Source organism: Paroedura picta, chromosome 4 (genome assembly GCF_049243985.1).
Source record: "Paroedura picta isolate Pp20150507F chromosome 4, Ppicta_v3.0, whole genome shotgun sequence".
In the NCBI taxonomy this organism is placed as follows: Eukaryota; Metazoa; Chordata; class Lepidosauria; order Squamata; family Gekkonidae; genus Paroedura; species Paroedura picta.
In genome coordinates this window covers 123,582,583-123,602,771 of record NC_135372.1, presented here as the reverse complement: position 1 = coordinate 123,602,771, position 20,189 = coordinate 123,582,583, and the positions used below count along the sequence as shown (strand labels likewise).

At 45.5% G+C, this 20,189-nt stretch overlaps 1 protein-coding gene and 1 long non-coding RNA gene across 3 annotated transcripts in view; one reads left to right on the top strand and one right to left on the bottom strand.

The window, feature by feature from the left end:
• Positions 1-1,330: 1,330 nt before the first annotated feature.
• Positions 1,331-20,189, bottom strand: part of RIMS4 (regulating synaptic membrane exocytosis 4) — a 95,887-nt gene continuing 77,028 nt past the window's right edge. For both annotated transcript variants that reach the window (XM_077335490.1, XM_077335491.1), the window contains exons 3-6: positions 15,616-15,728; positions 13,901-14,002; positions 12,661-12,800; positions 1,331-11,907 (exon numbers count right to left, since the gene is read on the bottom strand). In XM_077335490.1, coding sequence (XP_077191605.1) covers positions 11,689-11,907; positions 12,661-12,800; positions 13,901-14,002; positions 15,616-15,728 — 574 coding nt within the window. In that variant the 3' untranslated portion in view covers positions 1,331-11,688. The remainder of the gene's footprint in view (positions 11,908-12,660; positions 12,801-13,900; positions 14,003-15,615; positions 15,729-20,189) is intronic.
• LOC143836321 (uncharacterized) overlaps positions 16,218-20,189 on the top strand; it is a 48,722-nt gene continuing 44,750 nt past the window's right edge. The window contains exon 1 of the long non-coding RNA XR_013230571.1: positions 16,218-16,327. This is a non-coding gene — a long non-coding RNA (uncharacterized LOC143836321). The remainder of the gene's footprint in view (positions 16,328-20,189) is intronic.

Below are 20,189 nucleotides of genomic sequence, written 5' to 3'. Positions count from 1 at the left end.
TGCCCACAGTTGTGAGGATAAAATGAGTAAAGGAGTATATGTGAGCTCCTTGGAGAAAGGATAAGATAAAAATCTATCTCATAAATATATTCCTTGATTCGTACCCAACCTATGTACTTGAGACCCAGGCATTCTTAGCACGGTGGCTGGAACATCATCCTCAATCAACTCATGCGTATTTCCTCCCTTCACAGTTGATGAATTCTCTCATGTTAAAGCTTCATTTTGTTATTTCATTATATTATTCAATTTCTTGACTGCACCCTCCCTTCAAGCAGGCTTGGGGCGGTTCACATCGTTTAAAGCCAGCACTTGCTAAAATACAAAGCACAATAAAAATTATTTTATATTGTTTCTAAAAAAACACACCCCTATCTTCCACTGTATCACCATTTTGTTCAAGTCACTATTGTCTTACTGGTGATTTCCCCCCATTCCTGCTCTCTCCATCTGGCATAGGGAATAAGGCAGGGATGTGGCTTAGTGGCAGAGCATCTGCTTGGTGTGCAGGAAGCCACAGGTTCAATCCCTGGCATCTCCAGTTAAAAAGATCAGGGGACAGATGATGTGAAAGTTCTTCCCTTGGAGAGGCACTGCCAGGTCAGAGTGGATAATACCAGACTTGGTAGACCAGTGCTCTTTTTCGGTATAAGACAGCTTCATGCATTCAGTGGACACAGAGGCTTTCAGGAGGATTATGAGCAAAGCACAAAGACCCTGGCCTTTCCCTGCTGTTCGCAAGCAACCGGTGCTTAGCAGTAGACTGCCTTTGAGAGTCATTACGATTCATTCAGGCATCATGATGGGCAGCCACTGACAGACCGGTCCTTGTTTTAAAGCTCTCCAAGCCACAATATGATCTGGGTAGCCCAGGCTAACCTGATCTTGTCAGATCTTAGAAGCTAAGCAGGGCTTGCCATGGTTGATATTTGGATGGGAAGCCACCAGGGACATCCAGGGTCCTGAGACAGAGGCAGGCAATGGCAAACCACTTCCTATCGTCTCTTCCCTCAAAAACTCTTAGGGGTAAAGCCAGTGGACCTCCCCCCCCCACCCCGCCGCCTTCACATCTTGAGGCAGTAAATTCCATATGTCGATGATGTGCTGTGAGTTGGGAACCTATCAGCTCCTACCAACTCATTTCATTTGGGTAGTCCCCAAATTCTAGCCCTACAGGAGAGGAAGCCAACCCCGTGCTTGTTAGAGAAAATGAATGATTTTCCAGGTTGAATCCAGTCTTCAGCTGCCTTTTCTGTGCAGAAAGCCCTGTCCCCTAATCCCATCCATGTGAAGGCCTATTCCGCAGTAGTTACAAGGAAGACGCTTTGCATATGTTCAAAAAACACTCTTTATTGTTATTGTATGTGTTCTAGTGGTGAGCCCTAGTAGTTAGGTGCCCGGAACATGATCAAAAACATACATTCAATTAAAAACCTCAGGTTCAAATTCGGGGGAGAAAAAAAGGAGGATCCCCCCCCATCCAATAGTTTCATTAGCTTAATACTAAATTATAAATTACCCAACCATGGTATATATTGTCTGGATAAAACTGACAGACAAAGAAAACATCACACTAGGATCATTCCTTAAAAGACAAAGTTCAGTCGCCAACATTTGCGTGCCGGACACTACGTGTTAAATCACCCCTTGGGGATGGGCAGCGCCATTACAGCGCACCGAGCAACTGGCCATAGGAACGTCCAATAAGGGAACGTTCATGGACCTTACCAAAAACTTCAGTGGGTTTTGTGAGCTGGAGAGATCCAATGTAGCATCTCGTGCTCCTGAAAGTTTGCAAGCTTGGTGGTAAAAAAAATGACGCCTGGGCACCAAAGTATTAACCTTCCCCTTGTTGCCTTGCTGTGTCCATTTCAAATCATGCCATGAACTGTGTGGGAGGGAAATGCCAGCACCAGGACTGGGTCGGTCGGGATGGGTGGCGAAGGCCATATAACACGCTTCACTAAATGCACACATGCAACCAGCAGGGCATAATCTGGCAAAAATGAGTCATCCGCCTTTGCTTGAACATGCAGAAAGAAGAGGTGACCTGAACTGTACCATGTCAAACTGCAGGGGGTGTATTCCAGCTTTCGGATTTCCTCTGCATTAAAATAAAGCCTCTGTGCTAAGAGAAGGGGGAAATGTTCTGGCCTCTAGCATTGCCTTCTATGTCTATGTAGGTTTCCTTTAAAAAACAGCAACCCCGCAGCTAGAAAGCTACCACAGCAGTGACAAATTCAGAGATCATAGAATGAGTGGCACCATTTTGGAGGGAAGGTTATAGTTTGGCTAGATTATGGTTTGGAATGCTCCCCTATCTTTTAATTCGTACAGGGATAAAGGTTCTACCCTCCCCCAACCTTTCCGTGCTATGCCAGCTTGATGTAGTAGTTAAGAGTGGTGGCCTCTAATCTGGAGAGCTGGGTTTGATTCCCCACTTCTCTACCTGCAGCCAGCTGGGTGACCTTGAGCTAGTCACAGCCCTGTTAGAGCTGTTCTCACAGAGCAATTTCTCTCACAGCTCTCTCAGACTCACCTCCCTCCCAGGGTGTCTGTTGTGGGGAGAGGAAGGCAAAGGTGATTGCAAGCCATTTTGAGACTCCTTCTGGTAGTGAAAAGTGTGGTATAAAAACCAACTCTTCTTCTTCAGTGCTCTATAGGCAGAATGTTTATTTATATTTGGATTTCTAGGCAAATGGGTTTGGGGTGCCTCACAACACACCATCACATTAAAACCATGTTTAAAACACGATAAAACAATTTAAAATGTTCACTGTTTCCGCAGCCCCCACGGTCTGTTCGGTCATTCTTTCTGATGCCATAATGGCTTCTACTGGTGGGGGGGAAATCGGCATTGGAGATGGAAAAGGAAAAAGCACGTGAAGAGGGGAGGGGGGGGGGAGCACAGTTGTACCTCAATTACCCTGGCCTCAACCATAGACCTGGTGAAAGTGTGCTGTTTTGCAGGCCCTGTGGATCTTTCTTAGTTTTTTTCAGGGTTTGGGTCCCTACTAGCAATTCAGGCGGAGGTCAAGGCTGAAAAGGCCCTGGGTCTGATCGTGGCCAGTCAAATTTCTCTGGGGCCAGGGATCACACATGGATCAGTCTTCACAGAGCATAAAGCGTTTTGGGGGACAAGCTGAGAGACTCTGTCCTGTAGGTGCAATTTTGAAACAGGGGAGCATTCCAAATTGTAAACCTTCACGATCCGTCCCCCTGCAGTTCAAAGTGGCGCAGTGGGGGTCTTCACATCCTATGGCCTGGCTCCCTTCTCATTTTCTTCTCTGGGCAAACCGGACTGGAGTGCCATGGGAAGTAATAGCCTTAAAGTTTGCTGCAGCTTAAAAGATTTCCACAGAACAGTCATCCATCATCCTGGACTCTCCTTTGGCTCTTTAGGAAAGGTGATCACTGTTCAAGAGGCACTGAAAAAAGGGATTCATAATATGTACTTCCTAATTGTAAGACATTGTGTGTTGAACACATGGGATTACTGAGGGTTTGCCAGTGGAAACGGATCAAAATTAAGATGCTGTTTGAGACCCATGGCCCTGTCATTCTCCTATCGTCAGATGATAGTTAAGGGGCAGTCTTAAATGTGGTTTGGAGAGTTTCGCTTCAACATCTGGACATGCCATCTTGCTAAGGAAATATACTCCATGTATATAAGGATCCCCTTCTTTGGAAACGGGCCACATTTCAGACCATAAAGTCCCGGGTTCAATCCTTGGCATCTCTGCTTTATTTTCTTTAGAAAGGCACCCACATTTAGTTCCATCTGGCCCATGCAGAAGTCTTCCTATATACCCCCAGAATTATTTGCCATTCACCTTGACTTCTCAAGTCCGACTCACATGTGGGCTTACAGATGCCCCAGCGATGGTGTGACTGACCACTCCTGAAAATCTTTCCTCCACGGAAATGTATTTGCCACACGGACCACAAGAGGGCAGAGCTGCTATCCGTTTCAGAGGAAAAATGCTTGGCTCTGGTAGAGCTAGAAAGGCAAGTGGAAAAAGCTAAACATGCGTCTGAAAACAAGGAGAGCTGACCTATTTATGTTCAGTCAATGCTTCTGACAATTGTCGCATGAAAGTTGGCTCCAGGGATCTTACTGCATACACAAAAGGGCTCTGCTACATGGCACGTTGAGAGCCCGCTTAATGGAGCTCCCAGCCCCCCTTATTTTTGACTAAGACAGTAGTTCAAGGGGGGGGGGGTTAAGCCGCCTTTTTCACAACATTTCCCCAGCCCGAAACAACCCCAGGGTGTTGCAATTTGCTTGACTGGGGAAGGCCTACAGTTCTGGATAGCCAAACAGAATGATCAGTGTCAAAATGGCCTGGTCATAGTTGACCAGATCCCCAAGAATGAAGTCCGTTCTCACAGATCACACCCAAGGACAGCCTGCAATCATCACATCACAACCTCTGCACACCAAACAGGAATATATTATTGCTTGTAAGCCTATTTAGACTGTCTTTATATGTATAGATATAAAAGAGATTTGTTGTTTACAGAATACAGGATTATGACAAATTCGCTAAGTAGCTTTTTCATCTTGAAAATACAACATCAATTCCTTTGAGAAAGAGCTTAGATCTTAGGCTTAGATCTTAGAAGAGATGTCATGAACAACTGCAAATATTTTTAACGATATAATGCATAACAATGACAGCTTCAAGTGGAATTTCTATAGGACTGTTTCCTGGTAGCTATTTACATATAGTATTTTTCATTTTGGGGGGGGCGTGGAAAGAAAAGAAACAAGGGTTGATAAAATAAAACAGACTACTAAACCAGTAAGGTGCCAATCCAGAGAAAGTGAGTGGTGCTCAACTTCCATTGAAATGAATAGGGCAAATCGGTTTGGTATGAACACGTCCCATTCATTTCAATGGGACTTACATGGTACAAACTTTCTTTGGGTTGAAGGTGGGGGGGGGGAGAGAAGAAAGACATATCATACCAAGAGCATAAAACAGCTTTTTTGTTTTTAAAAAAGGCTAAATTATATCATCTGTTAAAAAACATACAGCATTTTTGTTGCTTAAAGAAAATATTTCTCCATTTTCAAAAATTATTAAATAGTATGCAATAAACTAACTTAAAATTGGCATCATAAAAAAAAAGGTTATTCTGCTACCTACCAGGTTTGCTGCTAAACATGCTTAGACTGAGGTGCTAAGTGCCTTGACATCATATGTAATTTCTTTCTAGACATCAATAGGTGTGCCCAGAGACCTACATTTTTAAAAATCAGAACATCTACAAGGGATCCAGTCTTAAAAATATTATAAAGGCGTAGTTATATATACAATGAAAGCATTCACAATTTGTTGTAGCTCTGCGTCAAAACCCACGTGCCCCAAGGTGAGGGGCATTGTTGAGCAAATAGCAGCCTGGGTTTGGCTTAATCCCTGATCCTCTAAAAAAAAAAACAACAAGACAGTTTATAGAGGAAGAGTGATTTGGCGCTTAGAGGCACTGGAGACTGAGATTCAGTTCCTGGCTCCAACAGCAGCCTTCCTGGGCACTCCCAGTGCTATGAGGATAGCTGTGTCTTGGAGGGGGTTTTGCCCTTGGAAGTTCAACTCTATTTCCACTCCTTTTTGTATCAGGAATAGGGGGAGGGCAACACCGAAACACGACCACATCTCTGTGCCTGAAGCTATGAGACCACCCCTCTTCGTTTGTGAAGACTCTTTAACGGCAATCCATGAAGATAGTTTCAGGGGGCAGAACCTTCAGGATGAACGAGAATTTGGGGGGGGGGGGTGATCTAAGATTTTGAAGGTTAAAGTTCTATCTGACCAAAGGAGAGTTGACTCCCAACAGTTTATGCCAGGGGGTAGTCAAACTGCGGCCCTCCAGATGTCCATGGACTACAATTCCCATGAGCCCCTGCCAGCGTTTGCTGGCAGGGGCTCATGGGAATTGTAGTCCATGGACATCTGGAGGGCCGCAGTTTGACTACCCCTGCTTTATGCCCTCAGAACTCCTGTTGGTCCCTCTGGTGCTACTGGACTCAAATTTAACAAAGCAATGGCTCTCAGAGACGACGGAGGCTTCGCTGTTAGTGATGTGCCCATCACAATTATTTTAACCAAAGAGCTAAAATTTGGAAAATATGATCAAAGAGAGGAACCTTTATTTCCTAGCTTGCCAACTCTGGGCAGGGAACTGCCAGGAGATTTAGAGGCTTGACCCTAGGGAGGGAAAAGACCTCAGCAGGCCCTAATGCCACAGAGTCCACCTTCCGAAGTCATCATTTCCTCCAGGGGAATGGATCTCGTTTGGATGAAATCCTGGGAGATCTCCAGGCGCTGCCTGGAAGTTGGCAATCCTGTTAGTTCCTCCCATTCCTACCAAGCAAGGGCAGAACAGAGAGGTAAAATAGCCCTGGCGCAAGCCGAACCAAGTGGCCTCAACAGCCCTAAAAGCCCGTGCTCCAGGGCAGGGGCTCAGTTCATTCACTCCAACAACCGACCTCCGCTCACCCACCCCTTCTTACTGCAAAGAGGCAGCACAGCGGGAGGCAGTAATGGGTGACTTGACAGGGACACCGTCATTCCTACTGTAGAAGAGGCCAAGACCCAGAAGCACTGAGAAGGCTGCCAGTACACAAGGCGCTGTTTGCTCATGTCCCCCAGCGGCCCTCCCGGGCAGAGGCCCACTGGGCAATTTCCCTGCAAGTGAAATGGCCAATCCTCCTCCAAACAATTTTAAGATCGTACACCTGGGGAAAAACAATCCCCAAGCTTGTCCGAGCACATTTGCTACTTCCCGGGGGGGGGGGGGAAGAAGCATTAAAACTGACACAATGGACACCATTCTATTTTTAAAGGTTAATGAAGCAGGGAAAAGGCCAGGTTGAGAAAAAGCACAACACGCTCGCTTTACAAACTCCAAAGGACAAAAATAGAAGTCGGACCTACAGGTCCCGAGATGAAAGGGCTGCACAGTAAGCTACTCTTAAACCGTGGGAGAGGTTCGGAAACGTCTTCTGGCTCAGCATGAAGCTTTCTTGTGGAGGGGAGTGGGGGGAGCAAAGCCCTGGGTTGTTTGTCTGAGGATTATGGCCTGATACCATGCAAAGACAGCACAAGCGGGCCTCAGCTGAGCTTTAATAAAGAACAGCTGCTTCCGTTCTAAGGAGATCAGTTTGCTCTTGGGAGCTCCTTAACCATATCTGGACATCCTGGCTTTGTTTTTTGTCGTTTTAAAGGTGTATGTGGGTGACGATTCTCCCATCACAGCGCTGATGAGAAAACTGGCACCTTAGCTAGGCACAAAACTTACTGCACGACCAGGTGGCATCTGACAAAGTGGGCCTGCACCCAAAAACTGGTGCCCAGAATTAAACTTCCTTGGTCTTAAAGGTGCCACAGGACTTGAACTGTGTTCTTTTTCTTCTGGCTACCCACTTGTATTTCCCTGCATGGCCAGAGTTAGATAAGAGATGCTAAGGACGACAGCCTTTATAAGGAAAATCTGAGAAGGCATCATTTCTCATGTCGGTGGACTGGCCATGGCAAAGAACAGCCCTGAAAGCAAATTCACAGCCCAATCAGTTCATTCAGTTTACAGACTGGGCTGGGGCACCAGAAACACCCTTGTGCAAATTGAATTTCCTCTCCATGTGGTGACTCTTTGCTGTACCAGAGGATGTTCCTGCAATCCAGGGCAGTTTTCTGGAAGTGCAGAAGACCACAGAGTCCTCAATAAAGGCCACACTTGAGAGCCACTACATGGTTTAGCAGTTCGGGTGGCAGACCAGGATCTGGAGCAGCCAGCCTGGAATCCCAGACTCTCACGGAAGCTCGTTGGGTGCCTTGGGCCAGTCCCATAATTTCAGTCTAGCCTACCTCACAGGGTTGTTGTGAGGACAAAATGGAGGCAAGGAGAATTATACCTGGGGGAAACAGGCAGGGTAGAAAGGAATTCAATAAATTTGATCCCTTGTGAATTGAGCCCATGGTGATTAAAAAAAAATTGGGCTGGGCTACGCAGTTCTGAAACCAACCGAGCTTCAAAATATTTCAGTGCTCTGTAGTGGCATCAGAGCCGAAAATTGAAACTGATTCCAAGCATTTGTTCGCTTTGCAGTGTTCCAGCAGCAGCAAGCTGCATTGAACATCATTGATGCAAAACATGATTAGCAAAGGAGTCATAGAATCATAGAATCATAGAGTTGGAAGGGGCCATACAGGCCATCTAGTCCAACCCCCTGCTCAACGCAGGATCAGCCCTAAGCATCCTAAAGCAAAGGAGTCATAGAGGTTTTGCCAGGGTTGCTGGCTTCATGTATTGAACAGAAGGTGGGCATTTATATGAGGGTTTACACATTTCTGGACATTCGAGACATCCATCCAGTCTGTACCCCGTAATGCAGTTAAAATTTTTGGCCATGAGCCAAAGAGCTATGTTCACAAGGAAAGGGAGAAAGATGAGAGAAATGAACTGTCGTCCTAGTAACCTGACTAAAACTCTGTAGGGATTCACAGATATTTTCTATTGCCCGTTGTTTCTAAGCAGTTGGGAGGTGGGTCCCTTTAATTCCACCTACTTTCCCACAAACACAACCCATTTGCCCTTTTGTAGTTCAGGATAGTACAGGGACATAGAACGGCAGAATCCTCAATTTACAGAAATGGCCAGTCTCTTGACGGCCAGCTCTAAATGTTGTGAAATCTAGTCTGGAGACTGTAATCAAGGTCATGTTTACTCCCTTACTTCCACCGACAAACATTTTGGGGAAGAATGGAGACTGACAATGCAGGAGACACGCAAAACATGACAGATTAGCTCTACAGGTTCAAACAACATAAAATTGTTGAATTCAAGTCTCAGGTTTGGAATGTGTGTGTATGTGTGTGTGTGTTTCTCCCTATATTGAAAGACAAGGTTATTCAAAAAGAGTCAATGCTACCAAGGACTAAATCTAGTTCCAGTCTATTCTAGTTCATACATATATTGTACAATATTGCCAACACACAAATATGAAGAGGTGTCGTCTTGAAGTACAGTGTGTTTAAATAAGAAAAAAGAGTCGTAACGTATTTTTAACCTCATGCAACTAACTTCCTTCAGCCACTATATGGAAAATCTTCAATACAAAACTGGAAAAGGGAATTATACTGAAACGGCAGGCATCAAAGGAATTAGGGTAATGCGACTGCAGCTTTGGAGCATCTATGGTTTTGATATACTTTAAAAAAAAACCCAGAATCTTAGCTTTCCCTTATTCTATTATTTATATTAGTTTTATTTCTAACAGAGCTAATTGCTGGGCCTACTTTGTAATCTTGTCATTATTTCCAAAACCACTAAAAAGGCTATCTAAAACATACCACTGTCTAGGTTTCATTCTACAGCAATTCATGCTTTAGCCATGCTTACTTGGAAGTCTGTCTGCAGACCTCGATTTTGTGTATCGACAGGTGAGGAAACCATTTCCCAAGGTAATTCCTAAACCTTAACACAGGAATCTTAACAGAAAAACTGTTGTGAGATTGCTAGCTATCTAAATGTTCATTAGAAATGAGGATCAAGAGGAACATCTAATAAAGTACAAAAGGTTGATCTAAATACAGACAGAGAATCATGGCCTGAGTTACTCTCTGAAATTACTCTCTTGGGCTTTGGCACCTGGTAAACAGTGTCCAGGTAAACAGTGGCGCTTCATCTGTGCAACCGGGTCTCCCAAATGAATTTGCACAGCTTCTCTGTCATGGGACCTGCCCTGGATGGCCCAAACTAGGCGTATCTTGCCGGATCTCACGAGCCAAGCAAAGTCACCTCTGGTTCATGCTTTGATGGGAGACCTCCCAGGACATTCAGGGTTTCTGCACAGAGGCAGGCAATGGCAAACCACCTCTGAATGTCTCATGCCTTGAAAACCCCGTGGCACTTTCCACCACCCCTCCCATATGTGGACTCTTTCTGTGGACAGCTGCAGCCTTCTTAGCTGCATCACAGAACGTATGTTCTTCACTGGTGAACATAAAGATATTTACATAAACCTCTCTTCCTTCTTAGTTTTTCCACACAGCCTATCAGCAGGGAGCAGGGCATTTTCACAAGTGACCCGAAAACAATTCTTTGATCATCTGCAATTATTCACCGCAGCGGTGTGGTGTGCAGTGCAGGCAGTCAAGGTCACCCTGTGAAAGCATCATGTGCCCCTTTCTTGCTCATGCAGTGCAAGACACGCTCTTCTCCACCCAGCCTGGAACGTTTACAATGCTACGGGAATCGTGGGGAATGACGAGGCGCTCTTTGGGTTGAGCACATCTGCGTGGAGACTGCACACAGAGCTCATGGGAAAGCTGAAATGCCAGTGCTAGTTGACTCCTCATGCTCATGCTTTACAGCCATTCCCATGTCTTTAATGTCACTTGTGAAAACGCCTTGGGTCACTCGCTAGCACCAACGGCCAAGCTCTGGGACAAAAACAGAATCACAGAATCACAGAGTTGGAAGGGGCCATACAGGCCATCTAGTCCAACTCCCTGCTCAACGCAGGATCAGCCCAAAGGAGACTTCTTCCTTCTCCTCCTCAGTTGCAGTACACTATTTGTGTACTAATGCAGCAGCCATAATGAAACACTCCTTTTCTTCAGAGATGTCCTGCATCAAGCTCGCAGGTGAAGAACAGGGTTTCATCTCCTGTTATTTCTCTCTCGCTCTCTTTTTTTTTTAAGTCGCCTTTTATAAGTGTTCTGGCTCTGGTGGGATACCGTGTTGCTACATCAAACCAACCCCCCTGTTCCAAAGGAATGGAGCATATTGCAAGATGGGGACGAGTAGGCCTAAGCTATGCCTGGAAGAAAATATAGGACAAAAATAAAACAGAGGAAGCCGAGCAAGCATTGAGGTAAGCTGTAGTGTGTGTGTAAAATTCACAAATGTTCGTTATCTAACAATGGACTACCAACTCTCACCTCGGGCTATGAGATTTCATAGTGTTTCCCATGAAAAGATCCAGCTCATTTGCTAGCTAGTCAAGCCGACTGATGTAACCCTTTTCGGGTACTTCTAACCAAAATGCCTCAGCCGTATTGTTAGCCAAAGTCCTAGAATAAAAGACACTGCTGGTAGTTTGGCACAGTGTAAAAATACAGCAATGACATTTCCAGATCAAACGCATCTGTAGAACTGGCTCAAAAGAAATAGTTACCCTTCCTCTCCCCCCCCCCGATAAAACTTTACAAAAACTCATAAAGTTTCCTCAAAACCGCTATTTTGCTTCAGACCCGATGTTTGTTTCTGAATATCTAAGAACTGCCAAAAACAATCCTGTCAAATTTTGTAAAAGAGCTCAAAAAACATCTAGCTTCCCTGGTTAAAGAAAAGATGCTGCAACCTTTTGAGATATTACATTAATCCAAAGCAATGGGGTGGGGTGACAGCAGAGGGGGGGGGATGAAGCAATAGGTGTGTCTTGTGTGTGTGTAGTTTCATAACTAGGACTGGTGCCCTGCAGCACTTCCTACTTGGATGGAGAAGGGTCACTGGTGCCCATCTTGACTCCTGCCCAAGGTTACTTGGCTCTCCTTCGCCTTCAGGATCCTCCAAGGATGATCTAAGATGCAGCGCGCCTGAGGTCAGCGTCCCAGCAAACAAAACCTTGACAGCATGATTTTAAAAACAGAAGCAGTCCCCTCGGCACTTCCTGGCTTATTAAGACCTGTCGCAGCAAGGTCCAACCGTGCTCTCCAAGGAGAGCTGTGAGGACTGGCGCAGGAGCGGGGCCGTCGCAGGATCCACCATCGAGGAGGTTGGGAAAAGCTTGTACCAGCCCACCGCCAACGTGGACAAATCCAGTTCTTCTAAAAGAACCCGGGCAACTCCCATGAAGTGTTTGCGTTCCATTCGTCCGTAGTTGCCCCAGACGATGACCTTGGAAACAAAAGAGGGGAGGGATTGGGTTGGCGTCAAAAGTAATCCTGTGTCAATTCAACGGGATGGCAGGTGAGATGGGTTTTTTGACAAAGCATTCCCACCACTGTGTTGGTAGCAATGCTGCTCCTCGATCCAAGCTAGAATAGACTGTCCTGGATTAACGGCATATAAGAAGATACAAAGAGCCCTGCAGTGGCCAACCAGTTGCTCTGGAGAGCCAACAACAAAGCATAGAGGTTGAGGTTTTTCCCTGATGTTGACTCCTGGCTCTGGGATTCAAAGGTTTGTTAGGTGCGAAGTTGTGTCTGACCCATCGTGACCCCATGGACAATGATCCTCCAGGCCTTCCTGTCCTCTACCATTCCCCGGAGTCCATTTAAGTTTGCACCTACTGCTTCAGTGACTCCATCCAGCCACCTCATTCTTTGTCATCCCCTTCTTCTTTTGCCATCGATCACTCCCAGCATTAGGCTCTTCAAAGGTTTAGTGCCTCTGAATGTGGAGGTTCCCTTGAATCACCATGGCTCGTAGCCATTGATAGACGTCTCCTCCATAAATCTAATCTCCTTATAAAGCTGTGAAGGCCCTTTAAAATTTACATACCACTGGAAGGATGAGGCAACCCCCCCAAAAAACATCAGGGCACCGAAAGAAGTATTTGTTAAACTCTGCATCTGTCTAAATGTAAGAGGTTGCAACTCTCTGGCAGAGCGACTGCCTTATATGCAGGTCGTCCCAGGTGTGCCTTACCTGCAGTACTTTGCCTTGTGGGCTCTCCGGGAACAGTAATACTTGATTGTACAGGGGGTCCAAAGACTTGCGGGCCACTTTGGTCTTCTTCTTTGCAATGCATACCCCATTTTCTAGAAGATAGGCCTTGATGTAAGCAGCTGAAAGTAAAGTGTGCTGCAAAAGTTAGCTTCTTTGCATGATAAATGCATGAGACATTTTAAAAATCCATTTTGTTCAGGCAGAGGCACTATAGGGGATCCCTGGCTTTGGAGCCAAAGCATCGGCTTTGCATGAAGAAGATCCCAGGTTCAACCCCTGCAACCTACATGGATGGAGTCGATGATGTGAAAGACTTCCATCCGGCACCCTGGAGAGCTGTTGACAGTCGAAACAGACCTGGCACAGCAATGGTGTGGTTCAGTATTAAGGCTGCTAGGCCTAAACTGAACTAAAGGCGGGCAACCAGCGAGGGACTGGCAGGGTGGAGATATGAGTGGGCAGTTGTTTGTGATGGCATGCCATCACTTTCTGGACAAAACTGGAAGTGACATCACACCTCTCTAAGAATTACCAACAACGCTATTGCAAAACCACAGAGGTTTCCCCAGGAAGTGCTATCAGTCCTCTTTAGGATTCACTGAAAAATCCAAGGGTTTTGCCATGGAGTTTCCAGCAATCCCCACAGTGTGGGATTTCCTGGAAGTGATATTGTGCCATTGGCTTGATGGCTAATTTTTAAATTTTTCTACTGTCACTCTTCTGAGGAGTGATTCCCTCACCCCCACCATGGGACTGGCACCCCTACAACTTCACATGCTTAGGTGGGGTCCCTGGTAAAGTATATGAACCACTTGCCAAAGAGTAGAACAGAGTCAGCAGCTCATTACAAAACAGAGACAAGCTAGAGCAGCCTTTCTCAACTTCTTTCTCACTGAGAAACCCCTGAAACATTCTCTAGGCTTCCAGAGACCCCGGAAGTGGCACAATCGTGCAGAATGTGGTTGGGAAGCAGAGCTGTGGACACGCTCACCTGGGGCCTCTCCCCTTCAGACCCATCATTGGCTATTTTGGAGGGGTGGGTTGACATGATCGTATATGGTTGTGTCACCTGATAAATGTTTCACAAACTTTAAAAATACATAAAGCAATAATTAGGTGGCATCCATTTGGGAGATACTTTCAGGACTGTCAAGAAATGCCAGAGTTTTGTGAAACCCTAGTTGACAAAGCCTGAGCTAGAGAGATTGAGGAACAATACCTGGGAGGGTTTTGGAACCAGGCTTGGGGGTCAGTCCTCGGGCTTGAATGATATCCACTTCCAGTTGTCCATTTCGTTCTTGTAAACCGATTTCCACATCGCCTGGACATCAAAAAAAAAAAAGAGAGAGAGAGAGAGAGAGAGAGAGAGAAGAGCTGTTTTTTTAATACCCTGCTTTTATTTTATTTAATTAATTTATTTTTATTCATAATTTAATTTATATCCCTCCTCTCCTGACTAAGTTGTCTCGAGGTGGCTTACAACAATAAAAACAATATGCACCATAAAATCATAAAACATAAAAAACTACAATTACGTACAACAATATTGTCATATAAATCCCCAGATGGCAGTAAAAACCAACGGTTACCCTCTATTCCAGTAAGCTGTTACAAACCTTTTACTACCTGAAGGAGTTCCGAAGTGGCTGACAAACACCGTTCCTTTCCACTCCCCACAACAGACACCCTGAGATGTCGGTGGCGCTGAGAAAGCTCTAAGAGAACTGATGTGAGAACAGCACTATCTGGACTGTGACTAGCCCAAGGTCACCCAGCTGGCTGCATGTGGAGGAGTGGAGAATAAAACCCAGCTTTCCAGATTACAGTCTGCTGCTCTTAACCACTACACCACACTAGCTCTCCATTTTTTTGCAAACCCTATGATTTCAGTGAACATTAATAAAAGTTCAATTAAAAAAATAGAAGTTAAATAAAGACGAATATCAGATTGTCCAAATGAGAAGTTCTCAAGAATCTGCTGTCCACGGCAATGAGTCCTCTGAACAACTGCAGCAATTCTCAAGGACTGTGGTTCTCTCCTTCTGGTTCCCAGATGATCACCACCGCAATGCTTGAACAGTAAGACCTTATCTCTTCACCTTGCTTGCTTGCCAAACTGTGCTCAGAGATATTGGACACCCGAGACCAGGGGTAGTCGAACTGCGGCCCTCCAGATGTCCATGGACTACAATTCCCATGAGCCCCTGCCAGCATTTGCTGGCAGGGGCTCATGGGAATTGTAGTCCATGGACATCTGGAGGGCCGCAGTTTGACTACCCCTGCCCAAGACCCTTTGCTGGTCAGCATGCCATTTCAGGGGGCTGCCCAACATTGAGGCAGTTACACTTTATCCCGAGTTGTGTTTGTGTTGTATTATAATGTTATAGATTTGAAAGCCAGTTGGGTGTGAGAAGTGTTTTCTCTTTCTGGAGATCCGGAGTAACATTACCAGCAAAGTTATCCGCTGACATGTATTGCTTTTTCCAGTTGTTTTGTTTGCGGTAAGTGCCCAGCTGTTAACTCAAAAGGGAGACAATGCCCTGGACCCAGACTACTGCTTCCATTCATTCCAGGATCTCTATGGCTGTAAGGACCTCCACTTACAAAGCATGACTCCTCTCACCCGCAGCAGCCCAAAATCCCTCCTCCTTCAGCCACACTCTGTATGGAATTGTTACTCTGGATCCAACCCAATCTGTTGGGTTTTCCTTTTCCCTTTCCCTTTCCCTTCTTTTAATCACTCAAATGAACCTCCTAGTGTAGAACTATAGTAGACCGGTGACATTTTTCTTGTATGGATCATCTCAAGAAGGCTCAAAACGGGACTTTGAAAAATACCCTCTGAGTTTCGGATTTGAACCTCTGTGGGAAGTCAACCATTTTCAAGATCCATATTTTACAGACTGTGCAAACCCCTGTGCATTTTGTGCTTACCCATGGAGGTAGTGGCCAAGGTTTGACGGCCAACAAACTGGGCCGGTCCCATGCTTCCCAGGAAGTCGCTGAATTGGCCAGCAGATGCCAGGTGAACGCCATTGAAATTCAAGCTGCAAAAGAAATTGGTTGGGGCAAGTCATGATTTCAGGCTTTGACAATGACCCAGCCACTAAATAGCCTTAAGTTAATTGGATAGATGCATGAAATGAAGAGCTATTTGTATGCGCCCCGGTCTCATTGATTTCCACGCTAGCTTGTTACATGTCATCCATTTTCAATTCCCCTCCATTGCTCTCAGAGCATGTGCTAGTGTAGTTATAGATAATTACAAACAAACCGTTATCATCGCAGCAAATCAACATGGCAAAAAAAAAAACAAACAAAAAAAACAACCCTAATCTTTTTCTGTCCCAGGCAGAAGCATTTCCCATTCTTCCCTTCTACATAGCTGAAGGGAGGGGGGAACATTTTCTATCCTGCAGGGCTGAGTGCTCAGCAATTAATTTTTTTGCTGGTTTGCACTTTCTTTCTTTCCCCTGAGGTGACTTTTGGGAGGGATTCTAAAGCTGAATAGATTAGCATTTCTCTTTTCATTCTCACAGAAAACACAGCAGATTAAACCACATATGCTCCTCCGCCCTCTCTGCAAACCTGAAGAGATCCTATTCAGAAATAAAAATCATAACAACAAGCACAGGGAGCCAGCACGGTAAGTGATCGACTAAGATAAGAGGGACAGGGATCTAAAGCCTCACTGGGTGACCTTGGACAAGGCAGCTCAGTGGCCAAGAGTCTGTTCTGTTTATAGAAGGTCCCACGTTCGTCCCTAAGCAGACAGACCACTCGGCCCGTTCTTGATGGGCTTCACCTCTCAGTTTCTTTCTGTTGAGCCACAGACATCCAGAACTGTAGTCTAGGGCAGTGGTCCCCAACCTTTTTATCACTGGGGACCGGTCATCGCTTGACAATTTTACTGAGGACCAGGGGTGGGGTAGTCTTTTGCTGAGGGACGTCGCTGCTGCCTGAGCCCCTGCTCCGCTTGCTTTCCCAGTGGCGCCCCTGACTTCCCTCCGCCTGCTGGGGGGCACTGCTAGCAGCAGCTGCACAGTGCTATGCCGAGGGGGAGTCCCAGCCACGGCGGCCGCTGGAGAGCACCAAAGGTGAGCCGGCGGCAGAGTGGCAGGGCAGCCCCCAAGGCAGCAGCCGGGAGGAGGACGAGGAGGAGCTGCAGCCTGGTACCGACTGATCTACGGACCGGTACCGGACCCCAGACCGGGGGTTAGGGACAGCTAGGGCATCCTGTGAGCATGAGCCATGGATCAGCAGCAGAGCAAATGTTTTAAATGCTAAATGCTTCAAGTCCAGTTCCTGAAATCTCCAGTTTAAAGAATATCAGGAAAGACTTTCCCCCAAGACCCTGGAATGTTGTTGTGAGTCAGAGTAGAAAACAAAGCACAAATGTAGACTTGGGCTCTGATGTATAAAGAGGTTTCATCAGAGAATTCGATGTTTTCATACTTCTTCCAGCAACCATGAAATCACATGCCTATAAATTGAGATAAGAGGCTCTCTCTCACACGCCCATTTCAGCCTTGAATGTCATCAAACCCAGTCCTCTTCCACCAGCAAGAAACTTTAAGCTCTTTAAACAAGACATGAGTGCACATCTACATATATACAGTCAGTACATTGTTTCAGGGAAATGATCCTGCATACATGTGTATTGCTAATCTTCAGGTATGGTGGCCAGGCAATGTTCTTGAAATGAATGGTGATGTTGTGCAACATCAGTTCGGTATGAACCCCAAAGTGATGTAACAACACTCTAGGAATTACTCAGTCTCTATAATAAAAACCACAGAGGTCTGGAGAATTCCTAGAGCCTTATGACAGCTCTTTTTGGTGCACCTGGGAGTGATACTGTGCTGTTGGGTACCTTTGATGACCAACCACCTCCATGTTTGCTCCCACTGAGGCAAAGAGCAGGAGCTGGGAGCTAGGGCCACAACAGGTGAGTCTTTCATATCAGACAATATTTGCTGGTTTCTTTTGTGGATTTATTGGTAAGTTGGTTGGCTATGTGAAACTGTTGGTAAAAATGGTAACAGAGCAATCTAATGGAGGCATATGGGGTAAATGTACAAACTACAATGGGATGTACAGATCAATGTGCTAATTTAAGTTTCATTCCTTTGACAGTGGGATCAAGAACAGCAAGATCCAGCAGTGATAGAATTTCAGGGATTTGTTGTTAATTAGTTCCTTGGTTAAAGATGTGTTTGAGCATATAGAACACAAGTCTATGAAATGGGAGAAACAGGTTTGGCTCATACGTGTAGTCCAAGGAAGTCACTGTAAAGCAGATTCATGAGGGAGAGCCAACCATGTGTCACATTGGCTCTGAAGCTGGGCCCTTGCCAGGGTGAGAAAACCACACTCATTTCTCAAAATCTCTACATTTGGACGTGCCCCTAGATCAACATATTGAAAGTATTTTAGCAACCAGTTGCAAAAGCCGATTTTGTACCATGTGATGGCGAAGCATTACTGAATGTTCAACAAATATGTGGACAGATTTATTTCAGAGAAAATCATTTTACGAGGCACTGAGCCATGGCATTAAACTAGCCTGTGCTCCCTGTGGAGAGGTACATAAGAGTGCCAAAAACCCATAATTAGGCCTATCGTGGATGTGTTGCAGGAAAACAATGGAGGGAAAGGGTTAGGGTTAGTAGACAAGGCTGATAAGTCTTGGTGTGAATTTTGTGTATTCATGAAGACAAGAATTGATATGGAATAGAGCGCAAAATAATTTGGTCCTCCCAATGAGCCTTTGGATTGTCTTAGACTAACTGTTAACCAAATAGTTACGGATGTGCATGAATATTTGATTTCTGTGTTTGACCTCCAGTGGTATTTGATATCACAATATTCACTCGACATTTGTAGTTGATTGATGACATGCAATAGTGATTCATATTTGTCTGCTGGCAGCAGGTAGGCCATATCATTTGGCACAAATGCATCTGACAGGCAAACGTGCAAGATTTCATGTCATACCAAACAAAGATCGGAACTACCAAGTGGTGCCACAGTGTCAAAGGGAGTAAAACTGAATGTTACATTAAGATTTATATTCAAGAGCTGAATTGAATATTTGCAGAAACTAAATTTCAAATTTAGTTGTGAAATCGGAATCTTCTTACACTGCGGTCCTAATATCACCTTTGAATAAGATGGGGACTTCCACCCGACCAGACTTTCTTGGAATTGCTCCGTTAATTTGGGACAATATACCTCACGTTATCAGAAGCTAAGGACAGAAGTTGGCGTGGTAAGCCTGATATCTTCAGATCTTGGGAGCTAAACAGAGTCGCTATTTGGAAGGGAGCCCTCCAAGCAAGGCTCTTCAGAGGAAGGCGATGGCAACCCCTCTGTTTCACACTTGCCTTGAAAGCCCCTTACTGGGGTTTCCAGAAGTCAACTGCAATCGGACAGCACTTTGTATACACACACAAGGACAGGTGACAGGTGTTACCAGCAGACTTAGGCTTGTGGACTCTGATTGGCTACCACTGGGAAAAGAATGCGGGAATAGATGAACCACTGGTCCCGTCCAACATGGCTGGACATGTGAACTCTCCTCCAAGATGACCCAGTAAAAAGAAAGAGCAGATCCTTCTCAGCTTTGGCCTGTGCTCAAGAGCTATATTGGCATTGGCTGACCTTTTCGAAGGCCTAGATTCCAGAGCTTCTCATCCTCTGGTAGTCTTGGTTACATGAGAGTCTGTTACAAAGGATGTCTGTTCTGCCACCTCTTTGAAGTCTCTTCCTCCCTCTTCCTGCCTGTTCACTAATCTGGAAGCTGATTGGCTGTTGCTTGCTCTCCTTTGATCGTTGCTCTTCCCCCTTTCCAGCAACTTGAAGAATTCATATGGACTTCATGCTGGGCATCCAGTTGTCTAGGTGCCAGCGCCACTCATCTTGTAGTATTTCTGACCCATTCATATAAACGTTTGTTTGGATGCCTGGCCAAGGCATTGACCACGCTGGCACTTGGAATGGCATGGCTCTTAACAGCCAGCCATACGCCACTACCCCATGGTTCAACATCGTTCCAAGGTGGTGTGATTCAATCGTGTGTTTATCTGCACATGCACTCTCCAAGTCACAAGCACGATTCTGCTTCAACCTAGGAAGAAGCTGCTAAGTAACAAATGTTTGCGTACACTCTGGGAAAGGATGAATGAGTCAACAGAGGAGATCTTTTTGGTGGAGCAGAGGAGGGAACCACTGCTGTGCTATTTTGCGCCACGTTACAGAAAATATTAACACATAGTGTGCTGCTCCTGCCAGGCATGGGAGAAAAGTTGCACTCTCTCTACAAGCAAGCGTAGGGGAACAAACCAACTCTACACTTGACATAAGCTGCTTTTCCTGGCGGTCAGGAAGGGAAAATATAACCTCTCTTCTTCTACGACCTCTGCCTCCTCGTCATTATAATTAACGATGCTCCTGCAACCGCAGCATGTTAATGATTTTAATAAAATTAGATCAGATGGCCTTTTGAA